Source organism: Ochotona princeps, chromosome X (assembly GCF_030435755.1).
Source record: "Ochotona princeps isolate mOchPri1 chromosome X, mOchPri1.hap1, whole genome shotgun sequence".
Classification (NCBI taxonomy): domain Eukaryota; kingdom Metazoa; phylum Chordata; class Mammalia; order Lagomorpha; family Ochotonidae; genus Ochotona; species Ochotona princeps.
The window spans coordinates 1,220,744-1,242,123 of record NC_080865.1 but is presented as its reverse complement, the minus strand read 5'-3'; the positions used below and the strand labels follow the sequence as shown (position 1 = coordinate 1,242,123).

The window sequence follows — 21,380 nt, the reverse complement described above, 5'->3', positions numbered from 1 at the left end:
GTGTGTGGGAGATCCAGAAGCTCCTCGCTCCAGGCTTGGATCGGCTCAGCTCTGGACACTGTGGCCATTTAAGGAAGGAATGAAACAGCGGATGGAAGACCTTTCTGTGTGTTTCTCCTTCTCTCTTTGTAAAATCTGCCTTTCAAATAAAAATAAATATATCTTAAAACAAAACAAAACAAAACGCTGGACCCTGCACAACAGCACAGTGGTTAAAAGTCCTCACCTTGAATGTGCTGGGATCCCATTTGGGTGCCAGTTCTAATCCCAGCAGCCCCGCTTCCCATCCAGATCCCTGCTTGTGGCATAGAAAGCAGTCGAGGACGGCCCAAAGCCTTGGGACCCTGCACCTACATGGGAGACCTAGAAGAAGCTCCTGGCTCCTGGCTTCAGATTGACTCAGCTTCAGCCATTGCAGTCACTTGGGGACTGAACCATCAGAGGGAACATCTTCCTCTCTGTCTCTCGTCCTCTCTGTAACTCTACCTTTCAAATAAAAATGAATAAATCCTTGGGCCTGGCACAGGGGCCTAGCAGCTAAAGCCCTCACCTTGAATGCACCGGGATCCCATATGGGCACCAGTTCTAATCCCGGCAGCTCCACTTCCCATCCAGCTCCCTGCTTGTGGCCTGGGAAAGCAGTCGAGGACGGCCCAAAGCCTTGGGACCCCTGTGTGGGAGACCTGGAGGAATCCTGGCTTTGGATTGGCGCAGCACCGGCCAATGCGGTCACTTGGAGAGAGAATCAGTGACTTTGCAACAAAAATAAATCTGTAATAAATAAATAAATAAATAAATAAATCTTTAAAAAAAAAAAAACAAAAAGGGTTGTTCCTAATGGGCTAGGATTAAAAAACTAAACCAAGTGATGCAAAAGTATAAATATGAGGGAAGTTCAAAAACTATGGAAAATGCATGATTTGAGAAAAAACTAGATATGGATTTCAAAATTTTTGCACCAAAATAAATTATCTTTTAGTCATTTTTTAATGAACTTTGTAAAATACTTTATATCCTGAAATACAGTTTAAAATAAAATCAATGTAATTGAAAAATATCAATGGATTTTAAAGTCTATTAAAATAAAAACCAATGTTACTTAAATCAAGTAATTTATATTGCAGCCAATTATACAAAGAGAAGGAAAAAAAGAATCTCTACAACCAACTTTTTTCGAAGATTTACTTACTTGAAAGGCAGAGAGAAAGAGAAGAGGAGACAAAAAGAGGCCTTCCATGTGCGGGTTTACTTGCCCAAGGACTGCAGTAGCAGGTTGAGCCAGGCTGAAGCCAGGAGTGCCACATCAGGCTCTCCCACGTGGGTGACAGGGGCCCAAGTGCTTAAACCACCATCTGCTGTTTTCCCCAGCACATTAGCAGGGAGCTGGCTCAGAAGCAGAGCAGCTGGGACACAAACTGGTGCCCATATGGGATGCCTGTGTTACAGGTCACATCCCAGCCTGGTTATCGCTACCGTCATGATAACCTACTTGGATTTTTAAAACTTCTTTTTTTTTTAAAGATTTATTTATTTTTTAGAAAGTCAGATATACAGACAGGAGGAGTGACAGAGAGGAAGATCTTCCATCCGATGATTCACTCCCCAAGTGAGCCGCAACGGCCCGGTGCTGTGCCGATCTGAAGCCGGGAACCTGGAACCTCTTCCGGGTCTCCCACGTGGGTGCAGGGTCCCAAAGCTTTGGGCCATCCTCGACTGCTTTCCCAGGCCACAAGCAGGGAGCTGGATGGGAAGTGGAGCAGCCGGGATTAGAACCGGCGCCCATATGGGATCCCGGGGCATTCAAGGCAAGGACTTTATCCGCTAGGCTACCATGCCGGGCCCGGATTTTTAAAACTTCTTAAGAAGGGACATCATATCCCCTGAGCATGGTCCCTGTGTACTGCTTAGATGGGACAATGGACATAGCAATGTGGTTTTTTATTTGTGTGCTATCAGGAGCTCCAGGAGGGGTGAGGCCTAGCAGTAGTGGAATGTGGGCAGAGACGCCAGGGAAAGGTGAGTGTCTGCAGCTTTGTGAGTGTGTCCAGGTTCTTTGTGAGTGTGTCCAGGTTCTTTGTGAGTGTGTCCAGGTTCTTTGTGAGTGTGTCCAGGTTCTTTGTGAGTGTGTCCAGGTTCTTTGTGAGTGTGTCCAGGTTCTTTGTGAGTGTGTCCAGGTTCTTTGTGAGTGTGTCCAGGTTCTTTGTGAGTGTGTCCAGGTTCTTTGTGAGTGTGTCCAGGTTCTTTGTGAGTGTGTCCAGGTTCTTTGTGAGTGTGTCCAGGTTCTTTGTGAGTGTGTCCAGGTTCTTTGTGAGTGTGTCCAGGTTCTTTGTTGCATGTCTCTTAGGATAACTTGCATTGTTGGGGAAGCTGGGACATAGGTCTTCAGCTTAGCGGATGGACTTAAGGGTAATGACTATTTGTTCCTCTATGGATTATGGTTGGTTGGACTATGGTTGGTTGGATTGCCGTATGGACTTGTGATTTGCTATTTCTAGTATGGTCTATTATCACCAAGCTTGGTTAATAAAGACTCCTTAATAAACCTTAAAAAATAAAAAGAAGGGACATCATATCAGCTGCTAATGAACCACGTACCTTATCAATGATGCCATCAATTTTGCCTTCTTCCACAGATTTCTTTATGGTCTGGGCAGTTTCAGCAACTGATTCTGTTATCTTTTTTGTTGCAGCCGTGGCAAAGTTATACAGGTAATCTGTAAAGAATAAAAGAGGTGCTATTTCATTCAAATAAAATGGGTATTATAGAACTGCCCTCAGTATCTTTAGGGGATTATGGCCCAGGACCCCTCCTACATACAAAACTCTGGGGATGTTCCAGTCCCTTAGAGAAAATGGCTGCTTCACAGGCAACTTGTACACAGCCTCCCACCTACTTGAGTCAATTTGAAACTCCTTGTACTGCCCAGCACAACGCAAACGCTATGTAACAGCTGCTGCCATACCAATAGGGGGAAATCTGGGTGGGTTCAGTACAGGCGCAGCTGCTTTCCAGCTGCAGTTAGTTGAACCCTCCAATCCAGAGGGCAGGTGAAATGGAAAACAATAGGGTGACTTTATTGCTAATTCACATTTCAAACAATGAGCGACAAATGCTAGAGCGATGTTGTGGCATATCAGGTAAACACACTGCCTATGACACTAGCATCCCACACGGGCCCCAATCTGAGACAAGGCTGCTTGGGCAATGGAGTCACATGGGACACCTGGAACGAGCTCCTGGCTCCAGGGTTCAGCCTGGCACAGCCTGGCCCTTGCAGCCATTTGGGCAGTGAACCAGAGGATACAAACTCTCTAACTCTGTTTAAACAACAAAAAACCAACCTTAGAAAACAAAGCCTCAGGGAGAGGTCACAGCTCCCCTCCCCAGCAGCCAAGCTTTTCTAGCCCCTTTCCAGTCTCTAGCTTTACCTTATCTCAGTAAATAATCTCTCCTCCTACTTTACAAACAGAGCAAAGCTGCTTTAGGCTTTCTTTTCTACACTCCACATCTATTTTTCTTCTTCTCGTCCCTGTCCTATTCAGAGACTATGTCCCTCTTTTCCCAGATTAGCCTGTCCCATGTTAAATCTAGGGAATTTTTTTTCAATAAACAGAAACCTTGGCGAGCCCTAACAGAAACATAAAGCCCTCTTAAAAATGATCAAATACAAATATACAAAGTAAGATCAAAGTTGGAAAACTTCAGTTTACAAAGCAGAATCATGGGAGCCAGCACTATGGCCTAAGTGGCTAACCCTCTGCCTTCAAGCTCCGGCATCCCATGTGGGTGCTGGTTAGTGTTCCGTCTGTCCCGTCTGTTCTGCTTCCCATCCAGCTCCCTGCCTGTGGCCTAGAAAGCAGTCAAGGACGGCCCAAAGCCTTGGGACCCTGCACCCGCGTGGGAGACCCGGAAGAAGCTCCTGGCTTTGGATTGGCTCAGCTCTGGCCATTGCAGCCACTTGGGGAGTGAGTTGGTGGATGGAAGATCTTCCTGTCTCTCCTTCTTTCTGTAAATCTGCCTTTACAATAAAAATAAACAAATATTTAAAAAAAACCCAAAACATGAAATCAGCTTTCCCTGAAGAGCTAAAATACATATCAAAGTTCTGCTGTGTACAACAGAAAGGCCCATTTGTAGATGAGCTTTCAAAGTCCATACTCCACAGAGCAGACCCCAGCTGCAGGATGAGACTGGACGGAAGCCGAGCCACTGTGAGAATGCCCAGGAAAACCTGTGCAGGTTGGGGCAGTCTTGCTCATGGTACTTGCACTTGCTGAGGTGGCAGGCAGGTGGACTTATCCAGTATTTGGGCAGAGAGAAGGCCCTAACGAGAACGGCGACGAGAACTCAGCACAGCTGGCTACATCCTCTGTGGGTGGCATCACCTCCAGGCAGACCTGTGCCTATCTGAGAGCGAGTGGCATCCTCTCCCAGTATGAATGGCTGTCTCCCTCTCACTTTCCATATTCACCAAAAAGTCTACTTTTCCCCTTGTGTCTGGTGGCGTTTACCTGTCGTCACATCAACACTCCACCAGGACTATACTACAAACACCAGTTGCAGGACCAGTACTGTGGCACTCCACTTCTAGTCCAGCTCCAAGCTAATTTGCCTAAGGCAGGGGGAAATGGCTCAAATGTTTGGGCCCCTGTTACCCATGTGGAGACCATGATGGAGTTCCAGGCTCCTGGCTTTGGCCTGGCCTGGCCCAACTCTGCCCTTCAAACGAATGTATCTTTTTTAAAAGGGACACTACTAGGGCCCAGCGCAGTGGCCTAATAGCTAAAGTTCTCTCCTTGAACACACCGGGATCCCATATGGGCACCGGTTCTAACCCCGGCAGCTCTACTTCCCCATCCAGCTCCCTGCCTGTGGCCTGGGAAAGCAGTGGAGGACGGCCCAAAGCCTTGGGACCCTGCACCCGTGTGGGAGACCTGGAAGAAGCTCCTGGCTCCTGGTTTGGATCAGCTCAGCTCTGGCCATTGTGGCCACTTAGGGAGTGAATCATCGGATGGAAGATCTTCCTCTCTTGTCTCTCCTCCTCTATATATCTGACTTTACCATAAAATTAAATCTTTTTCTTTTTTTAAAAAAGGGGCGCTACTTATCTTTTAATTTTTTAATCTACTCATTTCAGAGGAGGGGAGAGAGAGCTCTTGTACCCATTGGCTCACTCGCCAAATACCTCCATTGACCAGGGGCGGTGGGGGCTCAGGATGGAGGAGGGGAAGGGCTATGTCAATTCAATTTATCTGCCACCTACTGAAGTCATGCAGGCTCCTTAACAGGCAGCTGGAGTCAGAAGCGGGTGCCGTATACTAGCTTCAAACTGGTCTGCTGAGGCAGGTATTTTAACCACTAGGCTAACCGCCCTCCTTTATCTGTGGTCCTGTTCTCACTACTGTCGCCCTTCCTCGTCTACACGACCAGGAGCATGTGCCAATCCTTCAGTACCTACAAGGAGGCCCTGAAAGTGGTACGCCTTGTTGGGTAACTTTGATCTGCCCAGCATCTCTCTGGCTGGCCCTACACATCCTGTGCTTGAAGCCTCACTTTGGGGCTCACTGAGCAGGCACTCTGTCCCTCAGCTTCCTGTTTTCCCCAACACTCAGCACACTCTGCCAACCAGTTGGAGAATGTGGTCCTAGGCCCCATCAGGGTGGGCATCAAGGCCAGTTCAGCACCGTAGCCCCAGTGGGGGACCAGTGAGTGCTTGTTGATCAATGAATGGGGAGTCACACCACAAATGCTGAGCTGCAGGGACAGCCCTCGTTTCTCTGATTATGACTAGTCTACTCACACTTGCGTAAAATGGGTAGAGACGCTTCCTAGTTTGCAGACTCTTTGCAGATGCATGAAGAAGTCTCCAGAGTTTCTCAGAAAGACATGAATTCAAGCCCTCCCTTTTATCTGAAGGGAGAACTCTCATCCAAAAATTGGTACTTTAACATAGTTATCTCAATTCTCAGATTTTAGTGACTGGGTAGAACTGACTGAGCACACTGAACACTCAAAAAAAGCACAGTTCTTGTCTTCAAGACAGATTCATTGGTAAAGTGAATGAAGAAACTAAAGCCAAGAGGAGCCAGATTCTCCAGTAAAGTGGCCTGCCAGTGCTCAGGGTGGAAACGTCGCCTGGGAGCTGAGTGGCCTGCATTCTGAAATCAGAGAGGCAGGAGAGGACGAAGCGAGACCAGCTGAGAAGGTCAGAAGGGCCGGGTTGGTGAAGTTTACAGTTCTGAGTCAACACCTAATTGAAATGTGTTCTGTTGAGCGCCTAGGGAAAAGGTGAGAGTGAACATTCACAGAAAGTAAGAACAAGGTGCACTTGAGGAATCTGGGCACATAGAAAACGTCTGAAATGAGGTGGTGACCAAAGCAAGCCAATGCCACCTTGGTGAGCAACTGCCTGGCAAGAACACCTTGCGGAAGCATTTAAAGTGGTGATTTGGGGCCCTGTGTGGTAGCCTAGCAGCTAAAGTCCTCACCTCACACTCACTGGGGCTGCCCCCTGCTCCCCATCCAGCTCCCTGCTTGTGGCCTGGGAAAGCAGTCGAGGATGGCCTAAGGCCTTGGGACCCTGCACCCTTGTGGGAGACCAGGAACAGGTTCCTGGCTCCTGGCTTTGGATTGGCTCAGCTCCGGCCGTTACAGCCACTTGGGGAGTGAATCATCGGACGGAAGATCTTGCTCTCTGTCTCTCCTCTCGGTATATCTTTCTCAATAAAAATGAAAAATAAATCTTTAAAAATTTTTTGAAAAAGAAATAAAGTGGTGATTTGACTCTTGTTGTAATTTTAGCCTTCCAGTCTTCCTGGCAAGAAAAGTGAAGTCTGAAATTCCATCTGACAGAGTCCGAGTAGAAGTTCACAGAGGAGGGCCCGGTGGCGTGGCCTAGCAGCTAAAGTCCTCGCCTTGAAAGCCCCGGGATCCCATATGGGTGCCGGTTCTAACCCCGGCAGCTCCACTTCCCATCCAGCTCCCTGCTTGTGGCCTGGGAAGGCAGTTGAGGACGGCCCAAAGCCTTGGGACCCCGCACCCGCGTGGGAGACCTGGAAGAGGTTCCTGGCTCCTGGCTCTGGATCGGCACGCATCGGCCCGTTGCGGCTCACTTGGGGAGTGAATCATCGGACGGGGGATCTTCCTCTCTGTCTTTCCTCCTCTCTGTATATCCGGCTTTCTAATAATAATAAAATCTTAAAAAAAAAAAAAGTTCACAGAGGAGAACTGGTTTGTCCACTCTGACAAGGGCAGATCTTGCTGACTGCCCACTCGGTTGCCCATGTCCTGCCTCCTTGCCAAAACCACCCTTATCCTGATGGGTGCCCAGGTGGCCATCACTAAGAATGCATCTTGATAAGGGTGCGCTAGTCAAGGTAAGCACACTGCTTCTTCCAGGATCTCTGCCAGATCAGTGCTTTCAAAGTCCTCGAAGCTCTGGAAAATCCACGTGACAGCCCTAGCCAAGGCGACTAAGGGGACACTTGCAAGGTGGCATGTGGGTAAGAAGTCCCTTCCTCAGAACAAGGGAGCTACTGGGAGCCAAGACCCTTGCCCCTCCTGACTATAGCTGGCCTCCTGTGTGCAAGTGAGGACAGACGCCATCCCACTGCGAGAGGGGGAAGCTGCAGGAGAAGCCGTGCCCTGAGCTTCAGTGAGCCTCACCACCAGCTCTGCCACTGGGAGCGGTGGTCACTGCGTGCCGACGGCCGCGGCGAGCCATGCGGCAGTCCGTGCTGGACACCTGCTTCCTGCTCTAAGTCTGCAGTTCTGCTGTGCAGGGTAGGCAGAGGGTGACTGGCCCCAACAAAACCCTGAGGGATGGCTTACTCCTGACTGGCCCTGGCACGTCACTCTGTGCCCTGTGCTGCCACATCTCTCACTGTGACTGGGTTCTCGGGGCTTCAGCCTGGGCGCCGGCTTCCCTTTGCTGATCTGCTCTGCAAGCATTTTGCCATAGCAATACTGCAGTCCTGAGTCCTCTTAGCCAATCATCAAATCTGAGGGTAGTCTTGGTGACCTGGCACAACAAAGCCGTCAGGTCACACCTCTCCTTGCATTGCTGGACTGTAATTTACAGCTGAATTTTCTGTACTTTGCAAATAATGTCACAATAACGGCAGCAAGTGGCATGGAGAACTAACCGAAGCTAAGTGTGTGAAGCCCAAGCTCCCATCCCAACCCAGTGTCAGCTGGGCACGTGACAAATGTTAACACAATTGAAAGAAATGAAAGACTATGGAAAGTACAAAAGATTCTCAAAGGGCAAGAGGGCATCTATTTGTCAAACTCAATAGCAAGGCAGAATTTAAAGCCCAATGCCAGAACAACAAAACAAGCAAGGTGTGCTAAAGCCTTAGAAAACGAATATCCTCATGAAGAGGACGACTACTTTGTCAAAGACACGTTACAGGCAATGTTAGAATCTCTGAATTTGAGTGCAGTAAGGGACCTTAGACGCTGCCTAATTCAACCTCCTATCCAGGTAGCTACATGTCTAAGAACGGGTAGTGGAAGACGTGAAGGGCAGCCGCTTGTTACTGTTAGCTATCACTACTTCAAAAGTCACGGTCACTTCCCTTATCACCTCGCCTCTCAGCCTTGTGTCCTGTGAAGGCATGTAAATGACTTGTCTACAAACGTCTTTCAGATACTCAAAACACAATGACTCTAAGTTTCTTCTTCAAAGTAAAATCCCAATTCTAAAAAGTATTATTCAGGGGCCCGGTGTGGTAGCCTAGCGGCTACAGTCCTCGCCTTGAACGCACTGGGATCCCATATGGGCGCCGGTTCTAATCCCGGCAGCTCCACTTCCCCTCCAGCTCCCTGCTTGTGGCCTGGGAAAGCAGTCGTGGACAGCCCAGAGCCTTGGGATCCTGCACCTGCGTGGGAGACCTGGAGGAAGTTCCTGGCTCCTGGCTTCGGATCGGCACAGCACCGGCCATTGCGGCTCACTTGGGGAGTGAATTATCGGACGGAAGATCTTCCTCTCTGTCTCTCCTCCTCTCTGTATATCTGACTTTGTAAAAAATAAATAAATCTTTTAAAAAAAAGTATTATTCAGAAGCCATTTGCATTCCAAACCTGAGTTTGCCATCAGAAGTCAATTACACATTTTAGTTTTGTATCAAAGCAGACACATACATGTTGCCAATGAGGCACCTGGAACTTGAATGTACATTTCTCAGAAGGTCTAACAGTTCCACTACAATACTAACATACTGAAATGAGAAAAAATCCAAAGCTCCTCTCTGGTAGCCCTCCCACCGATGCAAACTGCAGGACTCACTGACACTTGCCCATCTCCAGGGGCAGGGCTTGTACTTTTTTAAAAGAAAGGATACCAGTGAAGCACTAAATGTGGGTGACTAGCACGGAAACCAGCTAAGGGCACAGGCCTGTGCAAAGGCAGGGTACATCCCCTAACCCTTGCCTCCTGGGAGCCAGTCCTTTCAGGAGGAGGTTCCAAGGCCAAGGATAGTGATTGGTTTGGGGTGAGGGAGTAGATTCCGGTCTGGGTTTCAGGTCCTGGTGAGTTGCTTAAATGCATGTGCAGGTCACATGAAGCAGGAAGTGCTGAGTCTAGCTTTCCGGGCAGGCACTCCACATATGTGTGGAGACAAATGGCACACCCAGAAGATTCCATGTAGATGTCAAAAGATGAAGACAGGGGCGAGGGGCCAGCGCTGAGGTACAGCAGAGTAAGCTACCAGCTGACATGCTAGGGACCCTTGTGGATGCCCGTTTGAGTGTTGGCTGCTCTACTTCCAATCCAGCTCCCTGGTAAAGTGCCTGGGAAAGCAGTGGAACATGGCCCAAGTCCTTGGGCCCCTGAACCATGTGGCAGACCCCCAAGAAGCTCCTGGTTCCTATCTTTGGTCTGGTCTAACCCAGCTGGGGAGCAAACCAGCAGATGGAAGATGGCTCTCTGTAACTCTGACTCTTGATTAAATAAATGTTTAAAAAAGACAGCAAATCAGGGAGAAGGAAGGAGTGAGGGAGAGAGGAAGGGGAAGAGAAGGTGGAGGGTGGAAGGGCATATCATAATATTTTCAGAATTGCATCTACAAACCACATTGAATTGGTTAAAGATTTAAACATAAGAAAAAATAAATATTAAAAAGAAAAAAATAAAACAGGAGCCAGAGTTACAGCCCAGTGTGTAAAGCTGTCGCCAACATCTGAATGCACACTGGTTCAAGTTCCAGCTGCTCCACTTCAATCATGCTCCCTGCTACGTGCTTGGCAAAGCAGCAGAGGGTGGCTCTTTTTTTTAAAAGATTTATTCATTTTATTACAGCCAGATATACAGACAGGAGGAGAGACAGAGAGGAAGATCTTCCGTCCAATGATTCACTCCCCAAGTGAGCCGCAACAGGCCAGTGTGCCGATCCGAAGCCAGGAACCAGGAACCTCGTCCAGGTCTCCCACGCGGGTGCAGGGTCCCAAAGCTTTGGGCCGTCCTCGACTGCTTTCCCAGGCCACAAGCAGGGAGCTGGAGGGGAAGTGGAGCTGCCGGGATTAGAACCAGCGCCCATATGGGATCCCAGTGTGTGCAAGGCGAGGAACTTAGCCGCTAGGCCACGGCGCCGGGCCCAAGGGTGGCTCTTGTTTGGGACCCTGCATCCTTGTGGGAGATCCAGATGAAGCTCCTGGCTCCAGCCTGGCCCAGCCCTGACCATCACAGCCATTTGGGAGTGAACTAGCATAGGGCAGATTTCTTTCTGCATTTCATTGTCTTCATAGCTCTGCCTTTCAAATAAATAAACAAGGCAGAGTTCAAGAGAAAAAGAGGGACAGGTACAACGAGATCTTCCATCCACTGGTTCACTCCCTAAATGGCTGCACTAACAGAGGCTGGTCTGATCTGAAGCTGATCTGGGTCTCACACGTGAGTGCAGGGCCCAAATACTTGAGCATCCTCCACTGCTTCTCCAGGTACATTAGTGGGGAGCTGCATCGGATTAAGTAGCTAGGACTCCAACCAGCACCTATATGCAATGCTGACATTGCAGGCAGCAGCTTTACGTGTTACACGGCAACACTTGCCCTCTAATCTTTTTAAGATTTACTTGAGGGCCTGGCGCCATAGCCTGGTGACTAAAGTCCTCGCCTTGCATGCGCCAGGATCCCATATGGGCACCAGGCCATATCCTGGCTGCTCCAGTCCCATTCCAGCTCCCTGCCTGTGGCCTGGGAAAGCAGTAGAAGATGGGCCAAAGCCTTGGAAACCCTGCACCTATACAAGAGATCCAGAAAAATCTGCTGGTTCCTAGTTTTGAATTGGCTCAGCTCTACCACTGAGGTCATCTGGGGAGTAAACCAGCGGATGGAAGTTCTTTCTCTGTTTCTCCTTCTCTCTGTAAATCTGCCTTTCCAATGAAAATAAATCTTTAAAAAAAAAAAAAAAGATTTATTTGAAAGGCAGAGTTACAGACTGGGCCTGGATTTGGGGGAGGTCTTCCTTCCACTAGTTCACTCCCTAAATGGTTGCATCGCTTGGGGCTGGGCCAGATGGAATCCAGGAGCTTCATCTGGGTCTCCCATGTGGGTGCAGGGGCCCAACCACTTAGGTCGTCTGCTGCTTTCCCAGGTGCATCAAAAGGGAGCTGGATTGGGAGTAGAACAGCCAGGACTCAAACTGGCCCCTATATGGAATGTTGTTGCCACAGGCAGTGGCTTGACCCCCTACAGCACGATGCTGGTTGCACAAATGTTTTCGTAAAAAAACAAATAAATAACAGAATTGCACAAATTTCAGAACGCAAAGAGCTCTCATGTATTCTGAAACTCTGAATGTACCATCTGGGGGCAGGTTGGTATTTGCGTCTAAGCTCAGCTTCTGCAAACATCCACAGGAAATCTGGTGAGGCAAGCAAGATGAGGGCATTAGCATCTAAGTAGATATATCGAAATCACAAACTAGAAAATACGGCGGGGTCCGGCAGCATGGCCTAGCGGCTAAAGTCCTCGCCTTGAGCGCACCGGGATCCCATATGGGCGCTGGTTCTAATCCCGGCAGCTCCACTTCCCATCCAGCTCCCTGCTTGTGGCCTGGGAAAGCAGTTGAGGACAGCCCAGAGCCTTGGGACCCCGCACCCGCGTGGGAGACCTGGAAGAGGTTCCTGGTTCCCGGCTTTGGATCGGCGCAGCACCGGCCGTTGTGCTCACTTGGGGAGTGAATCATCGGACGGAAGATCTTCCTGTCTCTCCTCCTCTGTGTATATCTGACTTTGTAATAAAAATAAATAAATCTTAAAAAAAAAGAAAATACTGCGGCGCTTTATTACTAAACACAAACGAGAGGATTCACATGGACAGTAAAGCGCCAAGTCTGGGGAAGCGTGCTATTGCCTTGACGCTGAATGGGATAGGTTCTAGGAAGATGAATACACACCTATTCCATGCTTCCCCAGAGCCGCAAGGGTGCCCCTCAACCCCTTTACATCGTCTCTCTGCTGTCGTGAGCTTCACTTCCTTAGAAAGGGCATTCGACATAGGATGCTGCGTGTGATTTTTAAATCCTCCGTCTGTGTGCTTGGGTTGGAGTCCCGGCCCCAGTGAACGTGCACCCTGAGAAGCAGCAGGTGTAGGCTCAAGCAGTTGGGTCCCGACACCTGTGTGGGAAACCTCCGGGCTTTGGCTTGGCCTAGTCCCAGCTGTTTGTGTGTAAAATAGGTGACACTGTAACTTGCATGGGACAGACAGCTGGCAGCCAAGCAGGTGACCACGATAGAAGCATTCAATTTACTAGAAACGACGCGTTCTGGCCATGAGCAACAAGGCCCCTTTAAAACTAAGTCAAGTTCGCCCGCGTTCCCCTTCCAGCGCAAGACCGAGCGAGCATACAGGCGAAACTGCGCGACCACAACGCCAAATGTTGCTTGTGGAACCTCAGGGCGCCGATTGCAGCCGCCCGAGTGCAGCCACGTTCCAGAAGTACCCAAACTCGTCGCAAAGGGACACGTCGTTCCTCAGCAACGTCAACGGCAGAACTCAACTGCTCGAGGAAGCTCCAGCCGGGCCCAGCTCCTCCCGGAGCGCATTGGAGAAAGGGCAGCCCGCCGGACACACCTTCCTCCCCTCCGCCCAGGCCAGTGAGGCCAGCCCCTCCGGCGTCACGGCGAGGGAACGCCCGCAACCCCCGCCCCTTAGGCTTCGGTCCCGGGGGGCCGGGAGAGACTCACTGCCGAGGCCCTTGGCCTGGTAGAGGAGCTCCGGCTCCCCCGCTTGCTGCTGCTCCGCCAGAGGGGACTGTGCCTCCTCCTCGAGCCGCGACGGCGGCGGAAGCTCTCCCGTGGGCTCTTCGTCTCCCACGGGTGGTTCGCTGCTTGGCGCCGGCTGCTGCAAGCCAAGCCAGCTACTTAACCCTCGAAACATCACGTCGGCGGAGCCGCCGTCGCGATTGCGGTGGCGGTCGCGGTCACGGAGATCCCCCCTGGGTGCCGCCCGCTCCAAACTGCACCCCGCGGGTCTCCTGGGAAGACTGCCGGAAATCAAAGCGAGGTCGGGACACTCCTTCCCGGCGTCTCCCAGCCTCTGTGACGACACCGCCGGTCGCGCGCGCGTCACATCCGGCCCAAGGCTCCGCCCCTGCCTGCGTCGGTTAGTGACAACATTGTTGTGCCTGTGGTAAGGGGGCAAGAGACTTTCCCGCTGTGGCTCGGCCTAGACTCTTCAGCTCCTTGCCCTGCTTTGCAGCTGAGTGACCTGGGTTTATGGGCTGTGGACGGCGTCTTTGTCACAGCCCTTCTCAGTCTCATGCTGTGATTTCCTCTAAGCAGCTTCGCAGTTGCCTCTTGCTTTTCAGGTTCCGCTGCATCAGGCAGAAACAGACTTCCTTACCGTGTTCCTGAGGCCCAAAGAAACTAAACCAGGGCCCAAAGTCCGACTAGAGGAAACACAGGGGACTAAGGAGGTGTTAACCACCATCTGGGTTGCAGCCATAAGAATGTTGAGGACGAGGGTCCCACACGATAGCCTAGTGGCCAAATCTTCCCCTTGCACTCTCAGGGATCCCATAGGGGCTCCGCTTCTAATCCCGGCCACCCCACTTCCCATTCAGCTCCCTACCTGTGGCCTGGGAAAGCAGTGGAGGATGGCCCAAAGCTTGGGACCCTGCACCCATGTTGGAGACCTGGAGGAAGTTCCTGGCTCCTGGCTCCTGGCTTCAGATCGGTTCAGCTCCAGCTGTTGTGGCCACTTGGGGACTGAACCAGTGGACAGAAGATCTATCTCTCCTCTCTGTGTATCTGCCTTTCCAATTAAAAAAAAAAAAGAATGTAGGCAATGAGAAATCACAGGACAAATTATCTTGTGGCAAGATATTTTTATTAGAAAGGCAGATTTATAGAGAAGGAGAGATAGAAACTCTGTCCACAGCTTACCTCTCTGAATAGCTGCAAAGACTGGGACTGGCTAATCTGAAGCCAGGTGCCATGCAGAAGCGCTTCCATAGCACATAACTAATATGAAAGTGTAACAGTTGGAGGGGCAAGAGCCATGGTGTAGGAAGCTAAGCCTGTGCCTGTGGTGCCATTATCCCATATGCACAGCAGTTCTGAGCCCAGCTCCACTTCCATGCCAGCCCCCGTTTGTGGCCTGGGAAAGCAGCAGAGGATGGGTGCTTGCACCTCAGACCCGTCTGGAAGACCTGGAAGACGTTCTGGGCTCCTAGCACGTGCTGTTGCGGAGGACACTTAGGGCGTGAACCAGTAGGAGATGGCCTCTCTGTCTATCCTCCTCTCTGTAACTCTGCCTTTCAAATAAGAATAAATATTTTAAAAAGGAGTTGAGAACCCTGCACAGTAGCCTAGCGGCTAAAGTCCTCGCCTTGGATGCACCAGGATCCTATATGGGCACCGATTCTAATCCCGGCAGCTCTACTTCCCATCCAGCTCCCTGCTTGTGGCCTGGGAAAACAGTCGAGGACGGCCCAAAGCCTTGGGACCCTGCACCCGCGTGGGGGACCCGGAAGAGGCTCCTGGCTCCTGGCTTCGGATTGGCTCAGCTCCGGCCGTTGCGACCACATGGAGAGTGAATCAGAGGACAGAAGATTTTCCTCTTTGTCTCTCTGAATTTCCAGTAAAAATAAATAAATAAATATTTTTTTAAAAGTTGGAAATTCAGGTGCTAGATAGACTAATAGAAAATTTACCATCTTAATCATTGAAAAAGATTTTAATTTGCATTATTTTTAAAACTTTTTTAAATATTTATTTTATTTTTATTGCACAGTCAGATATACAGAGAGGAGGAGAGTCAGAGGAAGATCTTCCATCTGCTGATTCACTCCCCAAGCAGCTGCAATGGTTGGAGCTGAGCCGATCTGAAGCCAGGAGCCTGGAACCTCTTCCGGGTTTCCCATGCAGGTGCAGGGTCCCAAGGCTTTGGGCCGTCCTCCACTGCCTTTCCAGGCCACAAGGAGGGAGCTGGATGGGAAGTGGAGCAGCTGGGACATGAGCTGGCACCCATATGGGATGCTGGTGCTAGCAAGGCAAGGTTTAGCCAGTTGAGCCATTGTGCCAGCCTCCATCCTAACCATTTTAAGGGTACATTTTTTTTTAAGATTTATTTTTATTAGAAAGGCAGAATTTACACAGAGAGAAGGAGAGATAAAGATTGAGAGATCTTTCACAGCTGAGCTGATCTAAAGCCAGGAGCCAAAAGCTTCTGTTGGGTCTCCCACATGAGTGCAGGGGACCAGGGCCTTGGGCCATCCTCCGCTGCTCTCTAGGTTATTAGCAGAGAGCTGGATTGGATTCAAAACAGTCAAGACTCAAACTTGCACCTATATGGAATGCCTGTACCACAGGGTGGAACATCAACTTACAGTGCCACTGTATCAACCCCATATGTAGAATTTTTTTCAAAACAGATTTATTTATGTATTTATTTAGGAAAGGCAGAGTTGCAGTGAGAGGAGAGACAGAGCTCTTTCATTTGATGGTTGGCTCCCCAAATGGCTTACTCAGTCAGAGCTGCTCCGGTCCTAAGCCAGGAGCCAGGAGCTTCTTCCAGTTCTTCCACGTGGGTACAGGGTCCCACAAACATTTTTCCTCTGTTTTCTTAGGCTATCAGCAGGTCTTGGATGGATGGAAAGTAGAGCAGCTGGGACTTTAAGTGGCACCAGTAGCGATGCTGGCACCATAGGCAGAGGCTTACCCTGATAACAGCCACAGTGTGGGCCCTCAGAATTTTGTAATGTTAAGTAATTTACATTATTGTGTAATCAATTTCCAAAACTCGTTTTCATCTTGCAGAACTGACACTGTAAGTGTTAAGCAATTCCCCGTACTCCCTCTCCTGGTGGGTAGCAGCCAGCCCTGTGGGTTCAGTCTCTGAGTGGGGCTCCTTTGGATGGCTGAGCTGAGTGGAATCAGGCAGCTTTTGTCTTTTGCGATGTATGAGGATGTGTGGGATAGGGGACTGCTGAGGGAGTATGTTACAGGCGAGCAGTTACTTCTGGGGGACTTCCACCAACCAGGCCACAGCACTTGGAGGTAAACGAGGGGGCCGAGACAGGGTAGCTTGGAGGAAGGAAGCTGGAGGACCTTTCTGGGTCAGACCAATGCACTCATCCACATGGGACACCTGAGCTGGACTAGTTAGTATCAACTACCACCCACCAGTGCACATGAAAGCTAGGGCTGGGAAGCCTGCCTGGCAGCGCTAGGTCAAAGTACCTGCCAGTGAGTGTCAGAACAGGGAATGAGTCATTTAAGGCTGGGCCATGACACTAACCAGCACGTGACAGAACTGGGTGTGGAGGCAGAAGCTGTGGGGGATATGCGGGCTCATAGTTGTAGGAGTGCAATACCTGCTGCTTTGCTCAAAGGCTGAGAGTGTTGACAGACCGAGCTAGGCCTGACAATGGAACAATCCAATACTCATGGGTACTGGGGTAGGGAGCAGGTTGGGCTGGTTCAGGCTGTAGGACCACAGGCCCACCCAAGAATTGGATGTGTGGCTGACCAGGCCAGAGCATCCACCAGCACACACTGGGGTAATACTGGGGGGGTGGGTGGACTCTGCTGGGTAAGGTCCAGCAGCTGCTGGCATGCATGCATGAGATCTGGGTCTGGGAGTGGGCCTGGTAGGGGAACTTAGGGGAACTCTCTGGTAAGCTGTAGCTCCCCATGGTGAGCATGGGTGTCAGGGCTGGGTGTTGGTCAGGCCCAGCAAGCTGCTCCACTTGCCAGCAGGTGTGTGAGTTGGCTCGGGGGTGGGGGGCAGACCAGGCAGGGTTGGACCTAACCATAGCACACTGGCATGTGCAGGAGCCAGGATGATGTGCAGGCCGTGACAGGCTGGGCTATCACACTTGCCAGTTTTCATTGAAAGCCAGGGATGGGGGCAGGCTGGACTGGGCTAAGCTAAAGGACCCACCACTGAGAGTTGGGACTAGGAATGGGCTGGGCCAGACCAGGCTGCAGCATCTGATAGCAAAGGCCAAGCAAGGTGATGGGTAGTGCCAAGTTGGGTCAGAGCAACCATTGCATGTGCAGAATTTATGGCTGACAGCAGGCCCAGTTGAGGAACTAAAGGGATGTCCTGCTGGGTTGTGGTTCCCATTGGTGAGTACAGTATCTGGGATTAGGGGCAAATCTGGCTGAAGATGGCTGCAACATCCCTCAGCATGTGTGTGGGATGGGTCTGGCGATGAGCTAGACTTGGCTAAGCTCGAGAACCTGCTGGCTTTGCAAGAGCCAGAGGGGTGTGGGACAAGCTGGACTGGGTTGCAGCACCCACTGATCCACATGAGAGCCGGGTCTGGGAGTGGGTCAGATAGGGCTGAGCTGTAGCACCCTAATGGAGAGATATGGAAAGGCCATGGGCTGGTCTGGTAAGGCTGCAGTACCCGACTGTGACTGTAGGGCCTGGAGGTGGGCCAAGTCAGGCTAAGCCAAAAACTCATTGATGTGCATGAGACCTCAATTAGAAGCTGGTCTGATAGAAGAACTTGAGGAACTCTCTTGTTAAGATATAGGGCTGGGGCCCGGTGTGGTGGCCTAGCGGCTAAAGCGCTCGCCTTGAACACGCCAGAATCCCACATGGCCGCTGGTTCTAGTCCCGGCAGCTCCGCTTCTCATCCAACTCCGTGCTTGTGGCCTGGGAAAGCAGTCGAGGACGGCCCAAGGCCTTGGGACCGTGCACCCGCGTGGGAGACCAGGAAGAGCTTCCTGGCTCCTGGCTTCAGATTGGCACAGCACTGGCCATTGTGGTCACTTGGGGAATGAATCATCAGACGGAAGATCTTCCTCTCTGTCTCTCCTCCTCTCTGTATATCTCACTTTACAATAAAAATAATAAATAAATAAATATTTAACAAAAAGATGTAGGGCTGACTGGAGAGTGCAAAAACCTAGTCTAGGGTCAGTCCAGGGAAGGCTGGGCTACAGTAACCCCCAGCATGTGTGTGGATCAAGTCTGGGGTGGGCCAGTCTGCAACACATGCTGGCAGAAGTGAAAGTCAGGATGGGGTACAGGCCAAATCAGGTTGGGCTACAACACCTGCCAGTTCACATTAGGGCTGGGACTGGGAGCTGGCCAGACTGGGCTAGGCTGCAGCACCCCCGCAGCATGAGTTTGGACTGTGGGAAGGCCGGGTAGAGCCAGGTTGTGAGATGGCCCATGTTACACTGGGCACCCACCAGCATATGCAAGACCCCAGGCTGGAGTGGGCCTGTTAAGAGAGCCTTGTCTGGAATCTGCTTCAAGTTAATACAGGATGTGGGAAATGATTTAGTATATAGATTAAGTAATGTTGACTCTGAGTTGGCAATTATGGAAGCTTTCATGCCCACTTTTGTGTGTGTACACACGTATATATTTGAAAGGTTGAAAGGCATATTTTTTACTTTATTTATTTTTAAAGATTTATTTATTTTTATTACAAAGTCAGATATCATTTTCTTCAAGAAAATTCTTGATTTTCATTTCTTCAGCTACATGTTAATCTTTCAGTAGCATGTTATTTAATTTCATGGTGTTGTTAATTTCTTTTTTCTCCCTGATGTTGATTTTGTTTCATGGTTTTTTTTTACTTAAGGGGATGTATAGTAGCTGTGTAATGGAGACTGTCTTATCTAGTAACATGTTATTTAACTTCATGGCATTGTAAATTTATATTTTTCTTTCTATTATTGATTTTGTATTATGACTTTTCATTTGAGGGGATGTACAGTAGCTGTGTGATGGAGACTAACACCCAGATGTGAGGATACAATGTAGTATGCATTTCTACTTCCAGACAAAGATGGACTTACAATGAAACTGTTTACTATATCTTGACAATAGGATGCTGGACTCTCTGCCATTGTCTATGCCTGCAATGATGGACATATGACTGTGTATGAAGAACTATATGTTAGTAATGATATAGAGGAACTAGGTGGGGGGAGGGATTGGGGAGGGGATAAGGGAAATGCCAGGAGCCTATGGAACTGTATCATAAAATGATAGTAATAATAATAAAATGTAAAAAAAATAAAACTGCTCAGAAAAAAATAAAATAATTACAAAAAAAGAAAGGAAGATTTTACAGAGAGAAGGAAAGACAGATTTTTTTTTAAAGATTTATTCATTTCATTACAAAGTCAGATATACAGAGAGGAGGAGAGACAGAGAGGAAGATCTTCCGTCCAATGATTCACTCCCCAAGTGAGCCGCAACGGGCCGATGCGCGCCGATCCGAAGCCGGGAACCAGGAACCTCTTCCGGGTCTCCCACGTGGGTGCAGGGTCCCAATGCATTGGGCCGTCCTCAACTGCTTTCCCAGGCCACAAGCAGGAAGCTGGGTGGGAAGTGGAGCTGCCGGGATTAGAACCGGCACCCATATGGGATCCCGGGGCTTTCAAGACGAGGACTTTAGCCGCTAGGCCACGCCGCCGGGCCCAAAAGACAGATTTTTCAATGCATTGCTTCAGTGCTCAAATGGCTGCAAGAGCTGGAGCTGAGCTGATGAAGCTGCGAGCCAGAAGCTGATTTGGGTCTCCCACGGAGCGGGGAGGGCGCAGGGACTTGAGCCATCCTTCACTTCCTTCCCAGGTCATAAACAGGGAACTGAATAAGAAGTGGAAGAGGACTCAAACAACCAGGACTCCTCCTATATGGGATGCCAGTGCCAAAGATGTAGGTAGGATTAGCCTGTTATACCACTGTGCCAGCCATTATTTTTGTATATTTTTTGACTCCCCCCCACATTAACATGTAAAACAACATCTGGCTACGTTAACAACTAACTATCCTTGTAAAGTAGGGATTTCCTTAACTGTTTTCTGAGCACAGTTTCCAGTGATCTGGTGTGGAGGGACACCCAGACTGCCTCCTCCCTACCCCATTTTCAGAACACTAGGATAATTTTAGTGACTACTTCAGACAGAGAAGACGGATCATGGTGAGCACTTTCCTGCTGGCTAGTTCAGAAGCCTGATTTATATTTACACCCTATTCAGCTTCATGCCTTTAATTTAAAAAAATTGTTTTTAGATTTTACTTATTTTTATTGCAAAGTCCACAGTGGCCACAATGGCTGGGGCTTAGCCAACCAGAAGCCAGGAGCCAGGATCTTCCTGGTCTCCCATGTGGGTGCAGGGTCCCAAGGCATTGGGCCATGCTCTACTGCTTTTGCCCAGGCCACAAGCTGGGAGCTGGATGGGAAGTGAAGCAGCTGGGATACGAATGAGCACCCATACTGGATGGCGGCATTTACAGAGGGAAGATTTTAGCCAATTGAGCTACTGTGTCAGGCCCTACTCTGTTTCTGATCCAGCTCCCTGCTAACGCACCTAAGACGGCAGCAGATAAGGGCCCGAGTGTTTGGGCTGCAGCCATTGACGTGGGAGACCCAGATGGAGCTCTTGACTCCTGGCTTCACACTGGCCCAGCCCCAGCTTTGTGGCCATTTGGGGAGTGAACCAGTAGATGGAAGAGCTCTCTTGCTCTGTCTGCATGTTTCTCTCTCTGCCATTCTGCTTTACAAATAACTAAATATGTACATCTTCTTAAAATGAGGAAAGTACAAAATTCAATGGCATATACTTTATATATTATACTAGTACTTTTCAGAGTTGTGGAAGATGTAAGATTTTTCTGTCTTAACCACTTTGCAGTCACAGTGCAGGGGCCTGGGTGATAATTCCATCGGAGGGTAGAGTCCGTGCGCTGCTTCAGCTCTGCAGGTTGGAAGCTGTCCCAGGGCTAGTACCTTTCTAGGTTTTACTCAGAGGCTAAATGTGCTTGATGCCTCCAGAAAAGGCTGTTTGTTTCAGGAAGAATTGCAAAGGGCCTGACATTTTTCCCAAAAGCTTAGGATGAGGATTCGGCCTCTACCATGTACAAGTGAATAATCTGAATTTGCACTCTCCAGTTTTCCTCA

At 49.7% G+C, this 21,380-nt stretch overlaps 1 protein-coding gene across 1 annotated transcript in view; it reads right to left on the bottom strand.

Moving 5' to 3' along the window:
- SYAP1 (synapse associated protein 1) overlaps nucleotides 1-13,435 on the bottom strand; it is a 37,215-nt gene extending 23,780 nt beyond the window's left edge. The window contains exons 1-2 of the mRNA XM_004597487.3: nucleotides 13,189-13,435; nucleotides 2,596-2,714 (exon numbers count right to left, since the gene is read on the bottom strand). Coding sequence (XP_004597544.2) covers nucleotides 2,596-2,714; nucleotides 13,189-13,381 — 312 coding nt within the window. The 5' untranslated portion in view covers nucleotides 13,382-13,435. The remainder of the gene's footprint in view (nucleotides 1-2,595; nucleotides 2,715-13,188) is intronic.
- Nucleotides 13,436-21,380: the final 7,945 nt, after the last annotated feature.